General features: G+C 43.7%; 4 protein-coding genes across 7 annotated transcripts in view; 3 read left to right on the top strand and 1 right to left on the bottom strand.

The window, feature by feature from the left end:
* Nucleotides 1-3,669, top strand: part of LOC126567518 (tyrosine-protein kinase-like otk) — a 61,166-nt gene extending 57,497 nt beyond the window's left edge. The window contains exons 6-9 of the mRNA XM_050223737.1: nucleotides 893-1,083; nucleotides 1,173-1,613; nucleotides 2,734-2,877; nucleotides 3,044-3,669. Of these exons, the coding sequence (XP_050079694.1) occupies nucleotides 893-1,083; nucleotides 1,173-1,613; nucleotides 2,734-2,877; nucleotides 3,044-3,669 (1,402 nt within the window). The remainder of the gene's footprint in view (nucleotides 1-892; nucleotides 1,084-1,172; nucleotides 1,614-2,733; nucleotides 2,878-3,043) is intronic.
* The window catches only part of LOC126567823 (solute carrier family 12 member 4), a 486,521-nt gene that overhangs the window by 255,384 nt on the left and 215,779 nt on the right, over nucleotides 1-15,358 (top strand). The gene's annotated exons all lie outside the window — the stretch shown is intronic.
* On the top strand, nucleotides 3,707-5,412 carry LOC126567517 (tyrosine-protein kinase-like otk). Its single transcript, XM_050223736.1, has 4 exons — nucleotides 3,707-4,549; nucleotides 4,622-4,800; nucleotides 4,873-5,209; nucleotides 5,305-5,412. The coding sequence occupies exons 1-4, from the start codon at nucleotides 3,707-3,709 to the stop codon at nucleotides 5,410-5,412; spliced, it is 1,467 nt and encodes a 488-aa protein (XP_050079693.1).
* On the bottom strand, nucleotides 11,496-13,631 carry LOC126568037 (conserved oligomeric Golgi complex subunit 8). The gene is made up of 3 exons (XM_050224438.1): nucleotides 13,570-13,631; nucleotides 13,011-13,486; nucleotides 11,496-12,737 (listed from the first exon to the last, which is right to left on the bottom strand). Exons 1-3 carry the CDS (start codon nucleotides 13,622-13,624, stop codon nucleotides 11,496-11,498), a joined length of 1,773 nt encoding a protein of 590 aa, XP_050080395.1. The 5' UTR covers nucleotides 13,625-13,631.

The following is a 15,358-nucleotide window of genomic DNA, read 5'->3' as shown; positions in this document are numbered from 1 at the left end:
GTTTTGAGCATGAGTTGCCTTAGAAGTTTTGATCGGTATCTCCAGTACTTTTGTTTTCCGTTTTATATTATCCGTGTTATATTATTTAATTTTGTTATCCGAACCGAAAAAATAAACATTGCGAAAAGTACAAGATCCTCTTGCATAAAGCTATATATTACTGTCTCGAGAGCTTTCACCTTGTCTTGGTCAATGGCCTGCAGAGATTTATGCGTTCATAGCTACTCTTCTCAGGATTGACTAAAATTTAATAAGATTTCAATGCTAAGGTTCAATCATAAAATATCCCATATGCTGTAAAATAGTTTTTTAGTTACATCATTATTCATTTTCAACGTAATATAAAACCATAAAAGCACGTACAAAGGGGAAAGCAAGCGCACTGTGTAGTACAACCCACTTCTACAATGTTTCACATCCATCTGTGACACCCACCGAAGGATAAAACAGAAAACTCAGAACTCATGTTTGAGTCCTTTGTCTCTTGCTACCGAGCGGCCAATGCATTCAGCTGCAGCACACCAACCCTTACAAACAGAAACATTGACGTGTGGTTTGGCTCTCACAGAATATTATGTAAAATGTCGGGGCAAGAAAATGCACCCACCACCCACCACAATACACCGGGAAAAACGTGCTAAGGAAGAGTGTACGATCAAGATGGACCACGCGGATGGGATGCGAGACGTACCGGGTTTTTTTCGTTGCGCCAGCATGTCTCGCGGAAAATAAAACTATCCACGCAGACAGAATTTAAATTGGGACAGCCCGGAGTAGTGGAAGACATACGAGCGATGGAAAACATGGAAACTGCATCGTTCTTCCACCCCGACGGGTCGTTGCCATTCTTTTAACATTTTCATGTCTTTTCTCTTTCTCGCTCTGCCTGTAGGAATGAGCAAAAGCTCACAAAATCACCTCACATCGAGCTGCAGCGCCGGAAGCTGCACATAAAAAACGCATCAGCGAAGGATAATGGCGTGTACAGCTGTTTGCTGGTGGTGGTGTCCCGCACGGATGGTAGCCGCCGGATTGCCCTTCGTAGTGCGAAAAACTATCGGCTCAAGCTGAAACCGAATTATGGTAAGCTGTTGAGGGGTTTTTTCTTCTTCTTCTAAACGAATGCGATGAATGGAAAGCTTTAAAATTCATCTTTGCATAAATCCTAATAGGTGAAGGAAAAATCGATTGCACCAAGAACCACAATTTGCTGCTGTGCCGTGGTAAGCGAGGCGATCGTCAGCTCGGCTCATTGTCAGCCGAAGGATCCACCGAACATTCGTTGCCGTTGGCCGATGAAGCGATGGTTCCGGCGCAGCTTCAATTAGCCACCGAAAGGCAATCGTTCGCTGGTGGTTCGGCACCAGTTCGCATCGTACTGCATCCGGTCACGACGGTTGTTAATGAAAGCCAACCGGTAGTGTTTAACTGTGGCTTCCGGGTGACGGGTAACGATAGTAGCGGAGGTGGAGGAGGGTTCGTTCTGCGCTGGCGGAAAGATGGTAAAGTGATTCGCCGTTGGGACAATATGGCGGAGAGTATGGCACTGACAACGGACGATTCGGTAACCATGTCGGGAGCGACGGAGAGTAGCTCCATGCTTCGGGATGATGGTAAGATTTCAGTAGATAGTGGCGGAATCCTAACGCAAACAGTATTGCAGGGTTTTTCGAGGATTCAATTGATATCGGAGGAACTTTAAAGATCGAAATCAAGAGTATTATTTTTAACTTGAAATTGGTAAATCTCTCTATGCCTTCATCAACGGATGTGTATCAAAGTGAATATCGGAATTTTGAAGAACTAGGTGCGTCCCTGGGTGGATACCAATTTCTGGTCTCCAAACAACTAATAGTGGCCTAACACCAATATGCAGTTCAAACGCTAGTCCGTTGGATAGTTCTGATACTACATATGTTGGAGCACAAGTTTGTAACACAGTTTGCAGACCACGAAGTTATGGGATAGGTTTTCTGCTTGTATTTTTGATTATATTTCGGGGGTTTTTAGACGGGTTTTCAGATATTTTTATTTTCGATTATTCGTGCCGCAAGTTTTTGACGCACTTTTGATTGTTTAATTTTGCTTAAAACAGCTGTTCTTTTAGAATTTTTTTTTACATAATTACAACACAAAAACATCTTTTTTGTAAACTCTTTTTCATGTTCCAAGAAGGAATTTTCCGTGTCATATATAAGTGTTTTTTTTTAATATGACAACATTTTATTTCTTCTGATTTTTATTTTACAGCTAAAAATACATAAAACAGGTGTTAGCAATAGCAAGCAAAGGTCGTTCTACAGGAATAAAAAAAGTATAAAAGGGGGGTTTTTCAACTTATTCAAAAAATTCTGGGAATCCGTCAGAAAATTTCGGAACGAAACAAAAACATTATAAGAAAAAACTTTTGGTCAATTTTGTTGTCTCAATTGATCAAATTCCATTCGTTGCTTTAGCGCATCTCCTGGACAATTTTTGTTCGTGGAACAATTGGAACAAAAACTCTAACGATTGAAACAAGCCTAAATGCAAAAATAATCACAGTTAAACCCTCCAAAAAACCGCAGCCAAGAACGGACCATGAACCTGCAAATGTCATAATCCTCCGAAAACCCTGTAATGATAGGGCAGCTTAACTTCAAAGAAAATTGCCACCCTTTGCTTATTGCAGCACATTTCCACGAATTAATTTTCCCTCCCGGATTTTTTTTGTCTTATTTCTCACCAAAATAGCCCGCATTCATGTGGACCGTACGAATGGTTCGCTCGTGTTTGGATCGGTGGTCGCGAGCGACGAAGGAACGTACGACTGTCAGATAACGAACAATGCTAGCGACTTTCTGGTCAGCTCAACGGCAGCGGAATTGCAAATCATTTGTAAGTAGCGATGGAGAAGAACCGGCATTACCCCACAGTACCACAATACCACATCAAAGAACTTGCAAACGCCGCCAGTTGTAAATGGGGTTAAGATGAACAGATAAAGTGACCCACCCCTTCGAAATGATGACAGTAAAATTTATGTCCTTCTTTTGTTTTGCAGCCAACCTTCGCTTCACTCCGAAACCACCGACGAGCAAAAATCTGGAGCTTGGTTCGATTGCTAAAATCCACTGCAAAGCACAAGGCACACCAACGCCAACCGTACACTGGACGGTGGTTACTGAGAACGGTCCTTCCTCGTCCGGTTTGCCCGACTCGATTGAAGACGTGAATGGGACGCTAGTGTTCCGGAATGTGTCCGCCGAACATCGGGGAACGTATGCCTGTGTCGCGTCCAACAGTCAGGGTGAGATAAGGGCGAGCGTTACGGTGAATGTGGTAATTGCACCGAAGTTTGAGATTGCACCTGAAGGATCGGTACAAGTGGCCGAGCTTGGATCGGTACAGTTCCATTGCGTTGCTACCGGAGATCCTAAGCCAACGATCCAGTGGGATAAGGATCTTCAGTATCTGCATGGCCGGGCGGGCAGTGCGAACACTAGCGGTGAGGAGGAACGCTATCGAATTCTGGAGAATGGAACACTCGTCCTGACGGAGGTACATCTGGAGGATGATGGACGGTATGGTTGCACCATTGGCAATAGTGCCGGTTTGAAGCGAGAGGAAGTTCATCTCATCGTTAAACGTAAGTGTTTTATTGTGAAAATACAAAAAAACTTTAATTAATAAAGTATTCTCTTCTAATAAAACAGCATCAGACGGAATGACCATGCCAGAAGAGTCATCAGAAGATGGCTTTCTTATAACCCGTGCCGTTCTTATCACCATGTCCGTGGCTTTTGCGTATATTATTCTCGTTGTTGGACTGATGATTTGGTGCCGACATCGTCGAGCAGCTCGCAAAGCTCGCCTCAATTTGGGATCCTCCAAAGAAAATGGGGGTGATGTTGACCTTAAAAATTGCGAAATTGAACCATGCCTTCCGGACAAAAATTCCACCACTGGCGGGGAGAATGGTGGAGTTAGTTCCGGACGTGCCAGAAGTAAGCAGAAGAATGGATCTGCCGGTGGAAAGGATCTCGCCTCAAACTGTCCGGATAATGGGCAGGATAAGAGTGATGATACGGTTAATTCGAGCAAGTCGAAGAAATCGTCCGGATCGGGAACGGTGCTAGAACAGCTTGCTGTACCACGGTCTGCAGTTGTTGAACTGCTGCAGATAGGCAAGTGTGACTTTGGTGATGTGTATATTGGTAAGATACGGGAGAACGATTGTCGATTGCCACCGCCGAAGGAAAGTGCTACCCAGGAACCGATCGCTGGAGATGAAGTAGGTCCCAGCACGGAGGTAGCCACTGAGAATGAGCGCAAGAGTCCCGTCACGAAGCGTCCCTCGAATGAAGAACTTAACGCAATTCGACCTGAGAATGACTATAAACCCGTCATGGTGAAGGCACTGACGAAGGTGAAGGATGAACACTGTTGCGGAGAGTTCCGCCGCCAGCTTGAACTGTTCCGTACGGTATCGCATCGTAATGTGGTGCAACTGTTTGGACTTTGTCGGGATAAGGATCCACACTATCTGCTGCTGGAGTACACTGATTGGGTAAGTTTGGCGTGAAGATATTCGGATTTTGATCAACAAACTAAGTGGATGATTCTTTTGCTGAATTTCTAGGGAGACTTGAAGCAATTCCTGTTGGCAACGTCACCAATTACGCCACCGAACGGAACCGTGGAAAACAAGAAGGATGCTGCCTCGAAACCACCGCCACTTAATATTCCACAGATTCTTGCCCTCGCGCATCAGATTGGACGTGGAATGGATGCTATCTATAAGGCTCGAATTATACACAAGTAGGTCCCTTACAAATTGAAGGTCCCCATGTATACTAAGGTACTAAAACCCTATCATATCGTACCCTGCAGGGATCTCGCAACCAGAAACTGTATCATTAGCAGTGACTTTTCCGCCAAAATCTCCATGCCAGCATTGGCACGCGACAAGTACAGCAAGGAGTACTGCAAACATCGAAACCAGCTGATGCCGATTCGCTGGATGGCACCGGAATGCTTCCAGGAGGACGATTACTCCATCAAGAGTGATATCTTCTCGTTTGCCGTGCTCGTGTGGGAACTGTTTACCAATGCGATCGAGTTGCCATTCAAGGAGCAAACGGACGAGGAAGTCATTACGCTAGCCCAGACGGGCAAGCTCGAGTGGAAGGTGGCAGAAAAAACGCCCGAAGCGTTACACAAGATTTTGGTAAGGTTTTTTTTTTGGGGTGGTTTCGCTTACGGCGAATTACGGGAGCTCCTGGCAAAGATGCTAACTTATTGCTTTTGCCTACTAACTGCTAGACTTCTTGCTGGTCAGCGAACCCGAAAGAACGGCCCTCATTCAGCCAGCTCGTCGTAGCGATCGGAAACTGTCTGCAAAGCGAATATCCCAAGGAACCAACGGAATAAGCATGTCGGCTGTGGTGTCCACATCATTGAATCGAATCATCATCTTATACAACGAGGTATTATTCAAATGCATCTCTTTTTTGTACTATATACAATATTATACATGATACATCATTGAAGTAAATCCGTTCCGCTACCACAGACAGTTGAAGGGGGATTAACCGATTTGATAAGGAGGATTAGGATAGGAATCATGAATCGTCGCCATAAGAAGAGGAAAGTGCTAAGAAAAAAAGGCATTCGTCCGAAGTTTTTCTTCCATTAAAAATTTTGAAACATAACCGAACAGCGAATGAGCGCGTCAGTCAGTCAGACTTTCGATAATGAGACCGAATTCTGGTTAGGGTTAGGTTAGTATTTAGTGGAAATATTTTTACACATACAATTTTTGATCCCTGCTCTCCAGTGCGGTAGTTCGGCCCACTGAGGTTCGCAGACTCTAGAACACGTTGGATTCCGGGAATCTGCAAAAAAAAAAAAGGAGATGAGAGGAAAGGAGACAATTTCTGTGGCATGACTCGATACACGATCTACTGCCCGTTTAAATCACTGCCGGAACTGTCGGATGAGTATTGCAATAGTTTCTCTTTTATGATTCCAATGATAGTAACAACCGAAAGAGACATTGAGACACTCACACAGTACACGTTTATCATCGTCACCGTATCTTATCATATAGGCATTATTGTTCGCTTTTTGAACGTATACCCTCTTATACAGCAGCATATTGGAAGCGTTTTAGTGTGCGACGTCCACGAGACAAAACCTTGTTAAACTAGGCGTTCCGGATAAGAAGCGCCAGGATGTATGCAATTTATTCTTTTTTGATCACTAAAAAGCACTCTTCGGGGTGTTTAAAATCAATATTGCATACATTTAGGCGCTTCTACTTCGAAAGCAAGCTTTGGCAGGATTTTGTCTAGTGGAGGAAATACACTTTTACTCAATAAAGTCCTCCCAAAAATCGCTATCGTGTAGATTTAGATTCCCTGATGAGGTAACTGATCAAACACATTTATTAAGTACACTTTACTGTGGTGGAGCATAAAGAAAAAACAAATGCAAATCAAGCACAAGTTTATACTCAACATATAACTTACCGCAAAACTGTAAAACCGTTCTAATCTCATACCTCCAGCGCATTCTATTATAGACCAGCTTACAACAATGGTGCGGGTAATATGTAAGCTCTCCACCAGCAATTGCTTTTATCGTCGGCTTGTGCGTGCGCCCGTATCTATGCGCGATTTAGAGGTATTTCAAAACACATTTAATACACTCAATACTCTGATGGGAAGCGCATTGATTGGGGAGGAGAAGGCGCACAAAAAAACTGTAAACGCCAGACAATTGCATTTATTACACATCGTAGGGGAAGGAACCTTTTTGAGCGAGGTTGTCAGATTGAGGGCACGATTGTGGAAGAGGGTAAAGATTTTTGAATTATCCTTATCATTTGTACATACTACATGTGTTGTTAGGTACGGCGGCTTAAGATATTTTAGTCGAGTGCATCAATAAGTTATCGCTGGGATCCAAACTCTAAAATGCAGTTGGTGTTATTGATTATGAGCTGATGATGTTGAGAATCACTTGAAAATAGAACCAACCTTCGCTGGGCTATTTTGCGATGAAAGCCAACGCCAAGAAGGCTCTTCCCAGTCATCAGGTCGTTTTAAAAAGGAGAGGGCAACTACTCACTAACATGTGAGGCCTCCCGGTAGCTCCGGCGCCCACTGAGGGCAAAGAGCTTGAAGAGTGCGAAGAGCTTTCTCGTGAGGGCTCAGAGCTTAAAGAGTGCAAAGAGCTACATCGTGACAGGTCAGAGCTCGAAGAGGGCGGAAAGCTACCTCATGAGGATTCAAAACTTGAAGAGGGCGAAGAGTTACCTCGTGAGGGCGAGGCCGGATAAACTAAATGGGTGATGTTGACGACGAATTTTCCCTACAAGGAAAATATACTTTGAATTTGAGAAGAGTTCGGAGCTACCATTTTGAAATAGAAGAGCTACCTCAGATTCGAATTCTCAGTTTATTGAGGTGAGGACTTCTGGTCCCAACACAAGTCGTGAGCTTCATTCAGGTAGATAATCTCAAATTAGAATCCGGATAACATCCTTTCGAAGTCTCTCCTCTCGGATTCTAAGTTCTAAAGCCATTTTTGACCATTTGTCCCATCAAATTGGGGAACAATGGAGTCCTGTAGGTCCTGCATCTGTGCTTTCGATTGGTTTATTCCAAAATGGTTTAAATCATCTTGTGCTTCGACACCTTATAGTGCCTCCTAATCCAAGAGGTTACTGAGTATCCCCAAACAATCACACTGATCTCCCGGCATTTAAACTAAATCTTTGGTAAACTATGACTGGACCCTCTGAGGACAGGTTAACCCTGTGGAGAAAGGCATAATATCACAGCGAGAACTTATTTTTGCACTTATTAGATTTACGAGCAATAGTTTAACAATTTCTTACATGAGATTAAGGCGAACCGAACAAACTGTCGGCAAACGAGTTACACAATACTCCAACTGTGCAAAAAATTGTAATTGCAAAACAAAAAGAGGAAGAAAAAAAGGTCCAAAATCTAGTCATTTACAGCATGGTTTTCTTTTCTGTTAGTCTCACTTCTCATTTATCTGCTTACTCAAAATAGTGCAGCACAGTTCGTACCGCAATAATTATGCCATATAATAAAAGGGTAGAGTTTAAAAATGGTTTCAAGTTTCAAAATGGCCGCACACCGTCGCACCACGTGCGGTTCGAGTAAAAAGTCTCGCTTGAGGGAAACATTAATTGCGAAAGTCTCTTTATCGAGCGATAAGCAGCAACAAAAAACATAAACACGCCGTAAGACTTTCGTTTAGGAGTTAAGTTTGATTGCGCAATTTATGGGATCGAAAGGAGAAGGTTGAAGGTGGAAGAATATAATTTAACACTATGGTATATCAGTAACACTTAAGCAGTTTCGCGTGTAATGTGTAATAAGCTAGTTAGCAGGTAACATTGACCTCTTATACTTCTCCCCTTCCCGTTTACAATGCTAAATTACTCTTCCAATGGAGATGTTTTATGCAAGCAAGCAGGCTCAAGAGAAGGAACAGGGCACTGTGTAAGGAATGTGTTTGCTTTCACTTTCTTGTCGTGTTATTGTGAGAAAGCAGCAAAGCAGGAAGCTCTAAGCATATAAAAAGAAAAGGAAACAACCCGCAAATCGTGATGTGAAACAGCAGAAAAATCAATAAAATTAAATATTACCTAAAAACCAGTATGGCGCGGTTCGCGGGAGTTGTGGAAGAGCTTTATGTAAGTCTATCATTCGAACTTTTACCATATCCTTAGACAACTGTGCCATCCAACTTTATCCTCCAAAGACCGCCCTAGATACAGCTCCTAGACGCCATTCTTTCCTCACCAGCTGTGGCGGATTTAACCTTTCCGGGGGTCTCCTAAGTGAAGTGGAAATTGGGGCTCTCTATAACATTGACTCCAAGGTTCGGTAAGTGTCCGAGCAATACGGGCTGGCTGTTCTACAGGAATAACAAAAAAACGTCCGAAATATCCGCATGGATAGCAATCCATGCGAAGCAAGCCGGTATAAAAGAAATTTCCGCAAAAAGATGCACGGTTCAAAGACGCGTCCAACGGTAGGTCATTCATTCCGATCGAACGAAAACTGGACGAGTTATATCCGATTTTCCACGGGAATGCTGGATTTCTGCTCAATAACTGGGTAAAGGGGTGGAGGGATCGGGTTGAGGTGTTCTACAAAAAGTAGGATGGATCATAGACGCATCCAACGGTTGGTCATTTATCCCGATCGGATGAGGAATGACCGAGATATCAACGATTTTCCACACCATTTCCACGGGAATGCTTGGTTTTTGATCAATAACTGGGTGAGGGGGTGGAGGGAGCGGGTTGAGGAGTTCTACAAAAAGGTGGACGGACCATCGACGCATCCAACGGTGGGTCATTCATCCCAATCAGATGAGGAATGACCGAGATATCGTCGATTTTCCACACCATTTCCACGGGAGTTCTGGGTTTTTCATCAATAACTGGATGAGGGAGAGGAGGGATCGAGTTGAGGTGTTCTACAAAAAGATGTGCGGCTCAAAGATCCTTCTAACGATACGTGGTACATCTCGATCGGACCAGGAATGACCGAGATATCGCCGGTTTTCCACGGGAATGCTGCAGGCGGAATTTCCCGGGGGTTGCTGGAAAATCCTCCTTAGTCCCCCTCTATAATAAAAATCACGTTTTGGAGGTCTTTTTGAAAGATATTTCAAGAAAGAAACAAAAATGAGGACGAAAAACTGAAATTGAAAGGCGCCCTTAAAATGTGCCGGAAAAAATTTGTCATCTCGGAAAGAAAATTATTTTCTGGCCACTTTTAAAACTTCCATTTGCTACCTCCTCGGATTCATGCTCTCCTGTTACTCCTGGTCGAATTTTGCCGCATAAAAATTTTCGGATTTTTGCCACAAATTTCGGGATTTTTGCCACAAAAATCCGACCAGGAGTAACAGGAGAGCATGAATTCAAAGAGGTAGCTCGGATCGACCGAAAATTTCCAAATCCAATCTTAAAATCCAAAATCAGTTTTAAAATCCCGAGGTAAAAATTTAAGTTGAATTTTAGACTTAAAATTTCCAATCCAAATTTAAAACTGATTTTGGAGATTTTTGGCCGACCCGAGCTACCTCTTCGAATTCATGCTCTCCTGTTACTCCTGGTCGGATTTTTGTGGCAAAATCTGGAAATTTGTGGCAAAAATCCGGAAATTTTTATGCGGCAAAATTCGACCAGGAGTAACAGGAGAGCATGAATCCGAGGAGGTAGCAAATGGAAGTTTTAAAAGTGGACTGAAAATAATTTTCTTTCCGAGATGACAAATATTTTTCCGGCACATTTTAAGGGCGCCTTTCAATTTCAGTTTTTCGTCCTCATTTTTGTTTCTTTCTTGAAATATCTTTCAAAAAGACCTCCAAAACGTGATTTTTATTATAGAGGGGGACTAAGGAGGATTTTCCAGCAACCCCCGGGAAATTCCGCCTGCAGCATTCCCGTGGAAAACCGGCGATATCTCGGTCATTCCTAGTCCGATCTAGACGTTGCGCATACCGTTGGATGCGTCTTTGAGCCGTCCACCTTTTTGTAGAACACCTCAACTGGATCCCTCCTCTCCCTCACCCAGTTATTGAGGAAAAACCCATAATTATCGTGGAAAATTGTCGATAACTCGCCCAGTTTTGATCCGATCGGGATGAATGACCTACCGTTGGATGGGTCTATGGTCCGTCCTACTTTTTGTAGAACACCTCAACCCGATCCCTCCACCCCCTCACCCAGTTATTGAGGAATAACCCAGCATTACCGTGGAAATGGTGTGGAAAATCGTCGATATCTCAGCCATTCCTCATCCGATAGGGATGAATGACCCATCGTTGGATGCGTCTATGGTCCGTCCAGCTTTTTGTAGAACACCTCAACCCGATCCCTCCACCCCCTCACCCAGTTATTGAGCAAAAACCAAAACATTCCCATGGAAAATCGACAATAACTCGCCCAGTTTTGATACGATCGGGATGAATGACCTACCGTTAGATGCGTCTGTGGTCCGTCCACCTTTTTGTAGAACACCTCAACCCGATCCCTCCACCCCCTCGCCCAGTTATTGAGGAATAACCCAGCATTACCGTGGAAATGGTGTGGAAAATCGGCCATAACTCGCTCAGTTTTAGCCCGATAGGAATGATTGACCTACCGTTGGATGCGTCTATGGTTCGTTCATCTTTTTCTAGAACAATTCAACTAGATCCCTCCTCACCCTCACCCATTTATGGAGGAAAAACCCAGCAGTCTTGTGGAAAATCGGCCATAACTCGCTCAGTTTTAGTCCGATCGGGATGAATGACCTACCGTTGGATGCGTCTTTGGGTCACGAAACTTTTGAAACACTTCACCCTGATCCAATCATCCCCGCCTCAGGCCACAACACATTTCACAACAAAGGGTTTTGTTTTGTTTAATATTACTATTCTTATTTATTTATAACATTATTTACCGTCCACAGGATTCATTCTACTGTGGCCACTTCCACCGATCCATCCCCACCTGGGACACTTTCCTTTCCATCCGTCGTATCTTTTACGTTGATCGGCGACGCTGCATCAACGCTCATATCCGCCACCTGCTTGACCACTGTATCGATCCGATCCGGAAGCAGATAAGCGATCGGTTCCAGTATCTTCTTCTGCCGAAGGTACGTTACGCCGTGCTTCTGCAACGCCAGCACATTAATCCCCAGCTGACTGGCGAGCGTGGCCGGCGGAAACAGCACGTGAATGCAACGCTGTAGGTACGGAAGGAGATCGTACGCAAAGCAGGAACAGAGACGAATAAAGCATTCCCGCTCGGTCGGTGCGAATGCTTGCTGCTCTTGGCGGTAAAAACCTAAAATTCCGCGACAAACCTGTTCGAGTGAACCTTCCAACAGCTCCGTTACCATCGTCGCTAGTGCAACCGGGGAGCAGAGGCGTAGATCATTGAAGATCGTCAATATTTCATTGCAGTAGATCGCCAACGGTTGAAAATCGAGCAACGTTTCCGGTGGTTGAATCGATCCGGAATCATCTGGCCGCGCCGAACGATCATCACGCTGCCGTCGGATCATGCTGGGCACCTTGTTAATTAGCGTGTACCTTTCGATGTCCTGCTCGAACAGTGCCGTCGCACGTGCCATCGAAACACGGAACCGAGATCCAATTACACGCACAAAGACCGGTGCAACGAGCGCGCGAAAATCGATCCCAACTCGACTGAACGAAAGCCCAAAGTACATACACTGGCCAAGAATCGTATCGTACGAGGTGATATCGTTCGAGGCAAGATCACGCTCGAGCGAACGTACAAACTCCAGGATCTGATCGTGCAGCCAGGTGTGAAAAATCTTTCCCTCATCGGTTGCCATTCGTTCGTTGCCAATGGCAACGCCGAGCGGATTAAAGCTTTCCTCATCATCCGGGAAGATTGCTCGATACTGTGTGATGATGTTGAACAAATGTACCCGTGTTGCTTCGATCGTTTTCGTCAGATGTGTGTGCGCATCGTCGGTCGGAATGTTCGCAAGCAAATCCTTCAACCAGCTGGTGCGTGTTTGCAGGAACTTCAGCTTTAACTCAATGCCAGAAAAGGCTTGCATTCGGCGCAGATACCCAACCACCTGAAGGCACTTGGGCAGCTGTAAATCGGTTCGCAACTGGGCCAATAGCTGCATCAACATTGTGTGCCACGCTGCTTCAACTGCTTCATTTATACTCTGCAAATGGAACCAAACCAAATGATGGGTAAATTGTAATTATTTCCGGAGTTGATTTAATCTAACTCCGAGGCATTCCTGAGTAATTAATTAGTCTGGAGTTGACACGAGAGTAATACAAAGTTTGCTATGGAATAATCCGTTAATTACTCCGGAATAGTCCGGATTGAACTCCGGCTTACATCGTAGCAAACTCCGGAATTACGTCGGGGTCAACTCGGGATTAATCCGAACTAATGCTACAAATTCCAAAAACCACCCTAAAAACCTTACCGCTATAATCGGAATGCTTCCATGCTTTGCCATCAGCCGCTGCACGTATGACGACAGTTCAAGCGCTTCCTCGTACTTGCCCTCACGTATACAGCTATCCATCAGCTGCGGCAACTCCAGTATCTCCAGCAGCTCCGCATTGCGCATCAGCGTCAGCGAGTTGAGCCGCCGGGCCGCATTTATATCGGCCGAACCGTGCTGAAACGTTTGACACGCGGCAATAAACTTGGGCCACTTGTCGCTCAAACAGTCGAGCTTCCGTTCCGTGTCAACAAACTCGCGATAGATTTCGCGCGAACTTTCCGCCGTCCGGATGAAGGTGTGATAGTGCGATATGGCCAGATCCTGTGTTTGCTCCACATTCTGCCGATGTTCGTCCTGCAGGCGTACCTTTTCCTTTTTCAGCTCCTCCGCCTTGTAGGTGCCGAGCCGGAGGAGATAATCTATCACGTCCGATGTGTCTTGCGAGGAAAGGTCTGTAAATGGTGGATCGAACGATGTTTACATGCGTTTTTTTAAGTCGCAGAAACTTTCCAGTTTGTACAAATCAAGCACGTACCTTCGTAATCATCGGGAAAGATGAATTTCAGCACTTTATCGTTTTCGTAGTCCATTTCTTGCGTGAATACAATAGCCGACTTTGTTGACGATTTGTAAAACTCGATGACGTTTCTCGTTTCGCTGAGCTGTCAAACCGCACAGGGTGACCCAAACAGCAACATTCAAATAGTTTTTTTTTTTAATTTGAAATACACAGCATGTGTGACCGTTACTGACAAAAGATGCAGCTTAATTCGAATTTTTACATTTATGCGTACATCCTTATCCCTTCTCGCCCTTTTAAACCAACAAGATATCTGCTAAGGTTAAAATGTGTTCCGATTTTTATTTATTTATTTATTTTATTATGTTTCGGGTTGACGAGGGTCTTTCCGCTGATGAGGCAACAGCGGTTCGTGGTCCAAATCATTTAGAGATTGGCCAGTAAGCCGTAAAGCGAAGCAGAAGAAGGTTAAGCATTTGTAAGCAGACGATAATCCTCACCAATGACTTTCAACACCACCATGACCTTTTCTCAATTATGATGCAGCAAATTTGCCATCGTTTTTGATTTGATTTTGAATTTGTTGCTGTTTTATTTCTCCTAAATTACCACACTAATCACCGACTTACCAAGTAAAGACATGCACACATACATACATACGCACAGACAGACACAACAGGACACAGGACTATAGACAAACCATACCACACTCAACTATTATTCTCCTATTGCAATATGTTATTCATTCAATTAGCTAAAAGGTCATACTATACTGACGATAACATTTCGTTCAGGCAGAGAGATTCGCTAATATCCAATAACGTACAGTACATCACTTTTACGGTACATCCAATCCGAAGTATCCGAATAAATATGGTATTCTTTTTTGTCTAAAAAATCTAAAAACAAACGATCAAAACGGATACCCTGTCGCTTCGCTAATCTGCTAATCGGTTTACGTTAATACAATGGATGGATGGAGTTGGATGTTGATTTGCCAATTCGACGAATTTTGGTGTTGCAATAAGATCTATCTGTTGTTGCTTTTTAACCTGTATTATGTAGCTCACACTTTACACAAATGCTCTATCCAAGGACAAGGACCCACCCCTCCCCAACAAGCATTATATCATCGTGTGAAGGAATTATTTTTAGAGTCCTAGACTAGTGTCCCATCCTGTGGTTGTAGTAAATCGTATTCGCATTTCTCTTTCTACTGGAAGATACTTCCTCGTTCTATGTATATGGCTAGCTGCTCACAGTACACTTAAATATAGATTTGCTTTACTTTCTGTTACTCATTCATAATCGTACTCTTCTTAGCAGTAATCGTTTTCAGTTAATAGTAGTAGAAGTAGTAGTAATAGTAGTAGACACCGTGTTCAGATTTTTCATATCTTACTTAACACAACAGGATAGTGTACTCTACGTATATGTATTTATAATTTTTCCTAACATCGTTCTATAGTCGAGCCACCGCTTCTTAAACGTACTCTTCCTTTTATATACTTCTCATATGATATCAGCTCAGCTAAAATATACAATCATACCACACTCATACACACAAAAACACACACAAACAAACACACTTTAGCGGAACCGGTTTCTTAGTACTCTTTAAGTATCTTGTTCGTCCAGATAAAATATACTAAAATTTAATCACACCTTCACCTTCACCTTTTTTGCCCATCATTAGCCGGGTGTGAGTCTAATGTTTCGCACCGTATTTACCATGAACCATGGGAGCATTTCAATTTACTAACTTCTCCCCCCTTTCGTGCCCAGACGGCCGATGCATTTTATG

Source organism: Anopheles maculipalpis, chromosome 2RL (assembly GCF_943734695.1).
Source record: "Anopheles maculipalpis chromosome 2RL, idAnoMacuDA_375_x, whole genome shotgun sequence".
Classification (NCBI taxonomy): Eukaryota; Metazoa; Arthropoda; class Insecta; order Diptera; family Culicidae; genus Anopheles; species Anopheles maculipalpis.
Note: the sequence above shows the minus strand (reverse complement) of the source record. Positions and strands in the feature narration are given on the sequence as shown.